Here is an 11,633-nt window from a genome sequence, read left to right on the forward strand (position 1 = left end):
CATCCCCGGGTCTCCCAGCATCCCCTACCTTTCCTCCGTCCCCATACCTGGGTCTCCCAGCATCCCCTACCTCTCCTTCGTCCCCCTACCTGGGTCTCCCAGCACACCCTACCTCTCCTCCATACCCGGGTCTCCCAGCATCCCTTACCTCTCCTCCATACCCGGGTCTCCCAGCATCCCCTACCTCTCCTCCATCCCCGTACTTAGGTCTCCCAGCATCCCCTACCTCACCTCCGTTACCATACCCGGGTCTATTCCTGCTTCCATGAAGATTGCGAATTCTTTTCACTCCATAAGCCATTGAGATTGAACTCTTTTCAGAAAGAAGTACCTAAACCTCCTGTGGTTAAAGCAGAAAAGGATGCTGAATTCGAAGTGAAGAGGATCCTGGACTGTCATCATTGCAATTTTCATCTGCAGTTTTTGGTGGAGTGGTCTGGATATGGTCCTGAGAAAAATTCATGACTAGAAGCGACTGATCTTCACGCTCCCCGTCTCATCAAGCAGTTTCTCCGCAGAAATCCTCAAAAAGCGTGTCTGTGCCCGAGGGTCACCCGAAAAGGGGAGGGTACTGTCACAGGACGCCACCATGGGACACAGCGGGTGGTCTACTCACTCGACCGTGCCTGTCTGCGGCTGTCCTGTGTGCAGAGGTTCCCCTGGGGATGGCAGCAGGCAGCGGGGGTCCAGTACGGTGTCCGGCAGCGGGGAGAGCCACGAGCACTGTGCTGAGCCGGAGCATACTCACGCGGTGTCGGGATTCCAGCGCCACCATCTTTGTTGAGGGCAAAAGTATGGTCAAACTGCTATTGGCCAGGTTGGGAGGTTTTCCTGATTCCCTGACATTCCAGCCAATCGCAGCCACTCCCTGGGTACTTAAGGGAGGCTGCCTAGGCTAACCTTTGTCAGAACAAAGAGTCTCCTGTGTTTGCTACACCTTTGGAAGACCTCCTGACTGTTCCGTGGCCGAAGCCTGGCACCTCTGGCCGCCGTTCCAGTCCAACCCTATCCTCTCTTGCTGGTCCACTCAGACCGATTCATACCAGGTCCATTCCATACTCCATTCTTCTCCGTTCAACCAAGCATTCCCATTGGTCTCCTCCACAGTCACTGTCTTCTCCATATTCCGTCATCAACTCCCTGAATTTATTACGCAAGAACTTATTGCTTCATATTATTTCTACGCAAGAACTTATTGCTGTTATGTTGCCAGGACCGCCGGTTAGGACGGCCACAGCGGAAGCTACTCTAACTCTATTGAGTCCCTGAGGCAGATGTTAAACCCCTGCAGAGCTAGGCTTCACCTGTGGCCACCGCGTCCAAAGGAGCGAGTTAGGCCCGCTCCGACCCCGATGCAGCCAGGTCTTATGTATGGACAAGGGGTAAACGATCGCCACAGGGTACCCAAGAGGACTGCTAACTACAGGGCCTAGCTGGGAGTAGACCCCTGACTGCCGGCACCAGGCCAAACCGGGATGCGACCAAGTCGCAGACATAATGAAATAGGAAGAGGAGTCCCCAGCAGGCTACGACCAGGAACGGCGACCCCTTAAAACCAGGATGGCAAACAGGGAATACTTCCTACCTGAAAAGATGCTAAGAAAGGCAAGAAGGGTACAAGAAAGAGAGCAAAGAATAAACCCACAGAAGGACACGGCCACGGCGGGCTACAAGAAGTAATAGGAAGGAGAATACTGAACCCACGGAGGGGTACGGCCACGGGAGGTGTATGGAAAGAGACAAAACTGAACCCATGGAGGGGTACGGCCACGGCGGGCCACTGGAGGAAGAAAGATAGACCGAGGCTCCACTGGAGCACTTACGTGACCCACGAGAAGATGGAGACAGTGGGCCAAACGCAGGCTCAGACTGAAGCAGGTCTTCTGGTAGAAGCGGGTAGCTGACAGGACACACCAGGGAAGGCTGGGAGAAGCAGACACTGAAGACACCAGGAGCTGGACACAGGACTTGTGGGCTGGAAGCCACGGGGACTGGAAAGCAATGGCTAGGGTAAGCATAAGCTATAACCGGCGTCTGTGCCCAGCAGACGCCGGCTATTTATTTTGAATTTCGCGACGCCTGACTAACGTCAGGCGCGCGCGTCATCTGCCGCCGGGCGGAAGCTCGAGGACGTTGCCTAGCAACGTCCCGACGCTCCGCTTCAAAGGGAGGCTTGAGACGCTGCCGGGCAATGTCCCCGGCCGCGTCATTGGGAACAACATCCGCCGTCCGTCCGGGTGCATCGCAGCCCGGACAGCGGCGTGCAACAATTGCTTCATATTATTTACTACGCAAGAACTTTTGCCTCATATTTTGTTCTCCCGTAAACTTCAAAGAAGTATTTGAGTGCTTTCCATTGTTCTCCATTTATGAAAAAGTCATTCATTAAACCTGCTAAATTTACCCCCACTTCTACTGATTTATATGTGGTCCCTGTAACTCACACGACTCCATCCGTGACACCCGGGTCTCCCCACATACCATACTTCTCCATCTCCATAGCCAGGTCCAGGTCTCCCAGCATACCCAACACCTCCTCCATTCCCATACCCGGGTCTCCCAGCATCTCCTACCTCTCCTCAGTCCCCATACCTGGGTCTCCCACCATCCTCTACCTCTCCTTTGTCCCCCTACCCGGATCTCCCAGCACCCACTACCTCACCTCCATAACCGGGTCTCCCAGCATCCCTTACATCTCCTTCATACCCAGGTCTCTCAGCATCCCCTACCTCTCCTCCGTTACCATACCCGGGTCTCCCAGAATACCATACATCTCCTCCATCTCCATACCCAGGTCTCCCAGCATCCCCTACCTCTCCTCCATCCCCATACCCGGGTTTCTCTGCATCCCCTACCTCTCCTCCATCCCCATACCCAGGTCTCTCAGCATACCCACTATCTCCTCCATCCCCGTACCTGGGTCTCCCAGCATACCATACTTCTCCATCTTCATACCCAGGTCTTCCAGCATCCCCTAACTCTCCTCTGTCCCCCTACCCTGGTCTTCCAGCATTCCCTACCTCTCCTCCATACCTGGGTCTCTCAGCATCCCCTACCTCTCCTCCGTTACCATACCCGGGTCTCCCAGCATACCCAATATCTCCTCCATCCCCATACCTGGGTCTCCCAGCATACTATACTTCTCCATCCACATAGCCAGGTCTCCCAGCATACCCAATATCTCCACTTACCCAGTCCGCCTAGCAAGGTCTCCCAACATACCCAACATCTCCTCCGTCCCAATACCTGGGTCTCCCAGCATCCCCTACCTCTCCTTCGTCCCCCTACCCGGGTCTCCCAGCATCCCCTACCTCTCCTCCATACCCGGGTCTCCCAGCATCCCCTACCTCTCCTCCATCTCCCAGAATACCATACCTCTCCTCCGTCCCCATACCCGGGTCTCCCAGAATCCCCTACCTCTCCTCCGTCCCCATACCCAGGTCTCCCAGCATACCCTACCTCTCCTCCGTCCCCATACCCGGGTCTCCCAGAATCCCCTACCTGTCCTCTGTCCCCATACCCGGGTCTCCCAGAATCCCCTAACTCTCCTCCATCTCCATAACCAGGTCTTCCAGCATACCCAACATCTCCACCCCTATACCGGGGTCTCCAAGCATACCGTACCCCTATACTTACCCAGTCCGCCTACACAGACTCACAGCATACCCTACCTCCCCTCCGTCCCCCTACCCGGGTCTCCCAGCATACCCTACTTCTCCTACATCCCCATACCTGGGTCTCCCAGCATCCCTTACCTCTCCTCCATCCCCATACCGGATCTCCCAGCATACCCTACCTCTCCTCCGTCCCCATACCCGGGTCTCCCAGAATCCCCTACCTCTCCTCTGTCCCCATACCCAGGTCTCCCAGCATACCCTACCTCTCCTCCGTCCCCATACCCGGGTCTCCCAGAATCCCCTACCTCTCCTCCGTCCCCATACCCGGGTCTCCCAGAATCCCCTAACTCTCCTCCATCTCCATACCCAGGTCTTCCAGCGTACCCAACATCTCCTCCACCTCTATACCGGGGTCTCCAAGCATACCGTACCCCTCTACTTACCCAGTCTGCCTACACAGACTCCCAGCATACCCTACCTCCTCTAGTCCCCCTACCCGGGTGTCCCAGCGTCCCCTATCTCTCCTCCATCCCCATACCCAGCTCTTCCAGCATTCCCTACTTCTCCGTCCCCATACCCGTGTCTCCCAGCATACCATACTTCTCCATCTCCATACCTGGGTCTCTCAGCATACCCTACCTCTTCTCCATCCCCATACCAGGGTCTCCCAGCATTCCCTAACTGTCCTCCATCCCCATACCCGGGTCTCCCAGCATACCATACTTCTCCATCTCCATACCCGGGTCTCCCAGCATACCCTACCTCTCCCCCATCCCCGGATCTCCCAGAATCCCTTACCTCTCCTCCGTCCCCATACCTGGGTCTCCCAGCATCCCCTACCTCTCCTCCATCCCCATACCTGGGTCTCCCAGCATCCCCTACCTCTCCTCCATCCCCATACCTGGGTCTCCCAGCATTCCCTACCTCTCCTCCGTCCCCATACCCGGGTCTCCCAGCATACCCTACCTCTCCTCCGTCCCCATACCCGGGTCTCCCAGCATACCCTACTTCTACATCCCCATACCTGGGTCTCCCAGCATCCCCTACCTCTCCTCCATCCCCATACTGGGTCTCCCAGCATCCCCTACCTCTCCTCCATCCCCATATCCGGGTCTCCCAGCATCCCTTATCTCTCCTCCATCCCCATACCCGGGTTTCCCAGCATACCATACTTCTCCATCTCCATACCCTACCTCCACTCCGTCCCCATACCTGAGTCTCCCAGAATCCCCTACCTCTCCTCCGTCCCCATACCCAGATCTCCCAGCATACCCTACCTCTCCTCCATAGCTCTACTAATAGTAGACATTTATGAGCTGAACTGGGTGAAGCGTGGGGTCGGGATTCATAGGGCCATGTTACATCTACCGCCAGTATCACCCCAGTCCATACATTAATGCTGCCCTTGCTCTCTTGCAGATGGCGGACTCTGGTGGACTTCCCCAGGTGACCCAGGTAAATGTTCCTTTACAGTGGGACTAAACAGACCCTGCAGGAGATTGCCCAATCTGTGCCATCTTATGCCGACTAGGTCCCCTACCCTGTGACCCATACGTGTCTGTACCTAACATGCGTGTAATATACTGACCAGACTCCCCACGCTGCAATAGATTGCACCATTATATATGTCTGTCATTAATATGAGCCATCTGTGATTGATATGATGTCAGTATTACATGTATATGTTTCTCTGTCACAGCCAGGGAAATTGACAGAAGCCTTCAAATATTTCCTCCAAGGAATGGGATACAGTAAGTGCACATATACTATAAACATTGTATGAGGGTGTCCGCTCGCTGTGTAAGGTATATGCGGCTTTGCCTGGGGCGTGTACCTGCAGGGCGGTGGCTTTGCCTGGGGCGTGTGCCTGCATGGTGCTGGCTGTGCCTGGGGCATGTGCCTACAGGGCGGTGGCTGTGCCTGGGGCACGTGCCTGCAGGGCGGTGGCTGTGCTTGGGTCATGGGTTGTGGCTAGAACCACTTCTGTTTGTTTACTTTTGCCACCATGCACTGGGTTCATGTATACCTGGAGGGAGAATATATATCTGATATAAAAGAATATAACCTACACCGACCTATGTAAATTACAGATAAAATAAAATAACGCTGTGAGGGCATCTAACAACTTCCACCCTCATCCGATATCACATCCTTTAAAAAAAAAAAAGTGAATCTAGACACAACAACGGGGTGTGTGTGCCTGAAGAGCGGTGACTGTCTGGGGCCTGTGATGTCACTTTTTGCTGTGTGAGTTATGTGTGGAGTGTGTGATGTCACTGTGTTGTCAGTGTGTGAGTTGGTATGTGGGGAGTGTGTGATGTCACTGTGTTGTGTCATTGTGTGAGTTGGTATATGTGGAGTGTGTGATGTCACTGTGTTGTGTCGGTGTGTGAGGTGGTGTGTATAGTAGAATAGACGCCCCCCGGCCTCCTGTAAGTGGCACATCCATGTGTCCCTGTCCCGTGTCTGCTGCCAGCCATTGTCCTACATCATCATCTCTTTGTATTCTTACTGTATATCTGTTGTCTCAATGTTACATTTGTCTCCTGTCTCTCCCTGATCCCTCTCCTCTCAACCCTGTACCGGATATTCATGTGTGTCCCCCCCGTCCCCTCCTTTGTGTGTTCCCTTCTCTCTCCTCCAATTTCTTCACCAGTTGCTTCCCTGAAGGATCGGAGACAGAGTGCCAGCGCAGGTATCCCCCACACACCTCCCCCGGCTCCTCTGTGTGCTGTCTGGTGGTTGCATGCTCTCCTGCCTGTTGTATATTACCTTGGGCTGCCAGTCCTCTGCCCGCAGGAACTCAATGCTCCCAGTCACATCCAGACAATGGGCCCTTCTCCGCTCTAGGGCGTAGTGCTCTCAAAAGGCAGATACAGAAGAGGTGGTCTCTTACTAGTCCAAACCATTCATTCTGGGGGGTCTACACCTTCTCTGTGTCCACAGAGCTTCATCTACCCTCCAAGTTCCCAACATGCTGGCCTGTTACCCCTATTAGTACCCGACATGCTGGCCTGTTACCCCCATTACTACCCCACATACTGGCCTTTACCCCCATTACTGCCCCATATGCTGGCATGTTACCCCCATTAGTACCCCACATGCTGGCCTATTACCCCCATTAGTACCCCACCTACTGTCCTGTTACCCCCATTAGCTGGCCTGTTACCCCCAATAGTACCCTAACATGCTGGCCTTTTACCCCCATTAATACCCTAACATGCTGGCCTGTTAACCTCATTAGTACCCAACATGCTGGCCCGTTAGCCTCCTTAGTACCCCACTTGCTGGCCTGTTACCCACCTTAGTACCCCACATGCTGGCCTGTTACCCACCTTAGTACCCCACATGCTGGCCTGTTACCCTCCTTAGTACCCCACATGCTTGCCTGTTACCCCTTTAGTACCCCACATGCTGGCCTGTTACCCCCATTAGTACCCCACATGATGGCCCGTTACCCCCATTAGTACCTCACATGCTGGCCTCTTACCCCCATTAGTGCCCCACATGCTGGCCTCTTACCCCCATTAGTGCCCCACATGCTGGCCTCTTACCCCCATTAGTGCTCCACATGCTGGCCTCTTACCCCCATTAGTGCTCCACATGCTGGCCTCTTACCCCCATTAGTGCTCCACATGCTGGCCTCTTACCCCCATTAGTGCCCCACATGCTGGCATGTTACCCCCATTAGTACACCACATTCTGGCCTGTTAGCCTCCTTAGTACCCCACATGCTGGTCGGTTTACCCTCCTTAGTACCCCACATGCTGGCCTGTTACCCCCATTAGTTCACCATATGCTGGCCTGTTACCCTTCCTTAGTACCCCTCATGCTGGCCTGTTACCCCTATTAGTACACCACATGCTGGCCCGTTAGCCTCCTTAGTACCCCACTTGCTGGCCTGTTACCCACCTTAGTACCCCACATGCTGGCCTGTTACCCACCTTAGTACCCCACATGCTGGCCTGTTACCCTCCTTAGTACCCCACATGCTTGCCTGTTACCCCTTTAGTACCCCACATGCTGGCCTGTTACCCTCCTTAGTACCCTTCATGCTGGCCTGTTACCCCCATTAGTACCCCACATGATGGCCCGTTACCCCCATTAGTACCTCACATGCTGGCCTCTTACCCCCATTAGTGCCCCACATGCTGGCCTCTTACCCCCATTAGTGCCCCACATGCTGGCCTCTTACCCCCATTAGTGCTCCACATGCTGGCCTCTTACCCCCATTAGTGCTCCACATGCTGGCCTCTTACCCCCATTAGTGCTCCACATGCTGGCCTCTTACCCCCATTAGTGCCCCACATGCTGGCATGTTACCCCCATTAGTACACCACATTCTGGCCTGTTAGCCTCCTTAGTACCCCACATGCTGGCCGGTTACCCTCCTTAGTACCCCACATGCTGGCCTGTTACCCCCATTAGTTCACCATATGCTGGCCTGTTACCCTCCTTAGTACCCTTCATGCTGGCCCGTTACCCCCATTAGTACCCCACATGATGGCCCGTTACCCCCATTAGTACCCCACATGCTGGCCTGTTACCCTCCTTAGTACCCCACATGCTGGCCTCTTGCCCCTCCCCCCTCTTAGTACCCCCATATCTGATGTACCAACATAGTCCACGTTGGAGAATTCCTGTATCACTATGAGAATGCTGCTGGACTGAGTGTTCTATGTGCAGCCGCTGACTCTGTGCTCTGTATATGACATATCACCCTTCTGTGTGCCCTCAGTGCCCTCCGCTAGTATGACTCGGCTGGCCCGTTCCCGCACAGCATCTCTCACCAGCGCTAGTTCTGTGGATGGAAGCCGACCTCGGCCTTGTACTCAGTCAGAAAGCAGCGAGGGCATCGGGCAGATCAACCACACTATGGAAGTGTCTTGCTGAATGCCTGGGGTCCAGCACCGTACTCCCTACTCTACCCTCCTCTTCCCCATCCATTACCCATCTCTTCTTTACTGGTTTTCTTCCTGCATCCAACCCCTCTAAACAGCGTCTGGCATTTCTGGGGGAACAAAAACCAGAGTGACCGTATTCATCTAGCATCAGGTGTGTGCTCACCTGCTGCCCACTATAACTTAATGTGAGGCCAACAGGATCCGGGGTGACTGTACAGAGTAAGGGGTGGTCTCCTCTATAGACGTGTGGTGGTATCGGAGCTGGAGGTTGTAGCAGGACACAGGGATGACTGCACAAAGTAACAGGATGAAATAGCCATTCTCCTCTAAAGTGTGGTGGTATGAGAGCTGGAGGCTGTATTAGGACACAAGGGTGACTGTACAGCGTAACTGGATGGTACAGCCATTCTCCTCTATAGATGTGTGGTGATACTTGAGCTGGAGGCTGAAGCAGGACACAGGGATGACTGTACAGAGTAATGGGATGGTACAGCCATTCTCCTCTATAGACGTGTGGTGGTATCTGTGCTGGAGGCTGTAGCAGGACACAGGGGTGTCTGTACAGAGTAAGGGGTGGTACGGCCATTCTCTATAGACGTGTGGTGGTATCTGAGCTGGAGGCTGTAGCAGGACACAGGGGTGTCTGTACAGAGTAAGGGGTGGTACAACCATTCTCCTCTATAGACATGTGGTGGTATCTAAGCTGGAGGCTGTATTAGGACACAGGGGTGACTGTAGAGGGTAAGGGTTGGTAGGGCCATTCTCCTCTACAGACATGTGGTGATATCGGGGCTGTAGCAGTACACAAGGGTTGCTGTACAGAGAAAGGGTTTGTACAGCCATTCTCCTCTATAGACGTGTGGTGGTATCGGAGCTGGAGGCTGTAGCAGGACACATGGTTGACTGTAGAGGGTAAGGGTTGGTAGGGCCATTCTCCTCTACAGACGTGTGGTGATATCGGAGCTGGAGGCTGTAGCAGGACACAGGGGTGACTGTACAGAGTAAGGGATGGTACAGCCATTCTCCTCTATAGACGTTTGGTGGTACCTGAGCTAGTATATGGTGGCTGTAGCAGGACACATGTGTGACTTCTTCTGCATTAATCTGAAGGTCTGTGGAGCAGAGAGATGATTAGAACTCCTACTAGCTGCCAAATACCAGCAATAGAGATACTGTGGACCTGATGATGGTATAAGTTGTGTGGATAAGAGACATACACTCAAGGATTGTGTTATAAAGTGTTACTATGGTGGTCTGACATGTATAATACGGAAGGGGGACTTGCCTTACAGAGGTGGTCTAGAGAAGGGATCTTTGTGGATCACCTGCATGCTGGATAGTAGTGTTATACAGCATTTATCAGGTTTCACAGCGAGAGAGGACTGCTGGCATGCGTTGTGGTAAGCAGTGCTAACCGTGGCTTCAGCATGAGAGGAGCTACACAAGAACAGAGGGGTTCATCCGTGTAGATAAAAAAAATCCCTAATTTACCGCCGTGTCCTGTCTCCTCCACCCCCTCATCTTGATGTCTCTCCCCTTCCCCATCTCTCCTCATCTGAGTGTTCCCCCAATCTATACATAATAAATCTAGGTGTGTGCGCTCCCCCACTACCTGACAATTAATGGATCATGTCTGTGTGCGCAGTAACTCTGTAATCATATATGTTATATTTAGGGATACTTGTCTATTGCGGTGGTGGATGCTTCTAGTTGCATTTAAACCATCATTACAAATCCTCCATGACCGTAATGGAAAAATTCAGAAAACTCAATAAAACACTAAAATCCGAACATTTCCTCTGTGTCTGCTTTGTCCATCATAAATCTGCAATGATTGGAGATGAGTGTGGTTGAGCTTTATGGGATGACTTGTGTCCTGTTAAAGTAGAGTTGCACACATTTTAGGATAGTATGGCCGCCATTTTGGTTCACAGAGTTGCGCAAATAAAGTATACATACCCGAGTCTGTGTGACAAAGTGGACCAGAAGTGCAGCCATACTATTACACATAAATTCATAATACCATACTTACACCAAATAAAATATAGTTAATTAAAGGTTTAGAGCACTACACATAGTTTAATCAGCATTACACACTTCTGTCTGTATAATGTTTGGTACCGTTACGTTCCGTTTCTTATGCGCAGTACTCCGGTCGTTGCGAAGTTTTCGCAACTCACATGGTTCAATAATTACGGACAAAATCCATATTTCAAGGACTATTTCTGCTAAACTGTGTGAGACAAAGGAATCTAGATATAACCGGTTCTTGTTGCTGTTTACGACCCCCGACGACGATGCCAACACACAAAGGACACCAAAGTTCACTCCCCCTGCACCAATCCAAACCAGGTGTAATACTTTGCCCCAATCACGGAGGACTGGACATTCGAACCCTGACCAATAGGAATGGCCTTTGACCTCACCCTTCTGACCCTATAAGATAGCTAACCCTGGGCTGCCTCGGCCACTTCGGCACTGCTCCTATCCCTCACCATTGACCGGGCTATAGTTCAATCTGAATATAGCGAGCTCCGACCGGACTGCGCTGCGCATTTTTGAGACGGTAAACGGTCGCATTCCCTGTGCTTTCTTTTATTGTATTGTATGCTGATTGTATTCTGTGCCGGTTTTCTTTCCCCTAGTAGTGTTTGAATTGTATTAGTATTGTTAAGGAAATTGTATCACTTGTTATCCTGTATTTTCTTCTTTCTGTAATCCCCTTTTGTCCGCTAGGGACTAAATATACTACTTTTGGAGAATCTACCTCCTCACTTGTTATATCGTGGTCTCGTCTATTATTCGCATCTAGCTATAAGGTGTATTACGGACCTTGTCCTTAAAGTGTATTCGCAGATTAGAGACTAAGTACTGCGAAGGGATCTCCTATTACTGCATTGATTCAAGCGTGTACAATACACGGTAAAGGTACGCTACGCTGCGCTTTGTTCGCACGTAGCTAGGAATAAAGGGTACGCAAGTTACGGAAAAAGTACGTAACCTGCGCTTTTCACTTATTGTTCTTTGGTCATATAAATATCGATATTGATAGTCCCCACTGGACTACCATAAAGGATACCTGATTCTAGTGTGGAGATAGTCACTGCAACCT

General features: G+C 52.2%; 1 protein-coding gene across 3 annotated transcripts in view; it reads left to right on the forward strand.

Annotated features, from left to right (window-relative positions):
* Nucleotides 1–10,312, forward strand: part of NDRG4 (NDRG family member 4) — a 170,963-nt gene extending 160,651 nt beyond the window's left edge. For 2 of the 3 annotated variants that reach the window (XM_083165481.1, XM_083165479.1), the window contains 4 exons: nt 5,037–5,072; nt 5,317–5,368; nt 6,274–6,312; nt 8,356–10,312. In XM_083165481.1, the coding sequence (XP_083021607.1) occupies nt 5,037–5,072; nt 5,317–5,368; nt 6,274–6,312; nt 8,356–8,510 (282 nt within the window). In that variant the 3' untranslated portion in view covers nt 8,511–10,312. The remainder of the gene's footprint in view (nt 1–5,036; nt 5,073–5,316; nt 5,369–6,273; nt 6,313–8,355) is intronic. The other variant, XM_083165480.1, reaches the window with a different exon arrangement.
* The last annotated feature ends 1,321 nt before the right edge of the window (nt 10,313–11,633 follow it).

The sequence above is a fragment of the Crinia signifera genome, chromosome 11 (assembly GCF_055691185.1).
Source record: "Crinia signifera chromosome 11, ASM5569118v1, whole genome shotgun sequence".
Taxonomy (NCBI): Eukaryota; Metazoa; Chordata; class Amphibia; order Anura; family Myobatrachidae; genus Crinia; species Crinia signifera.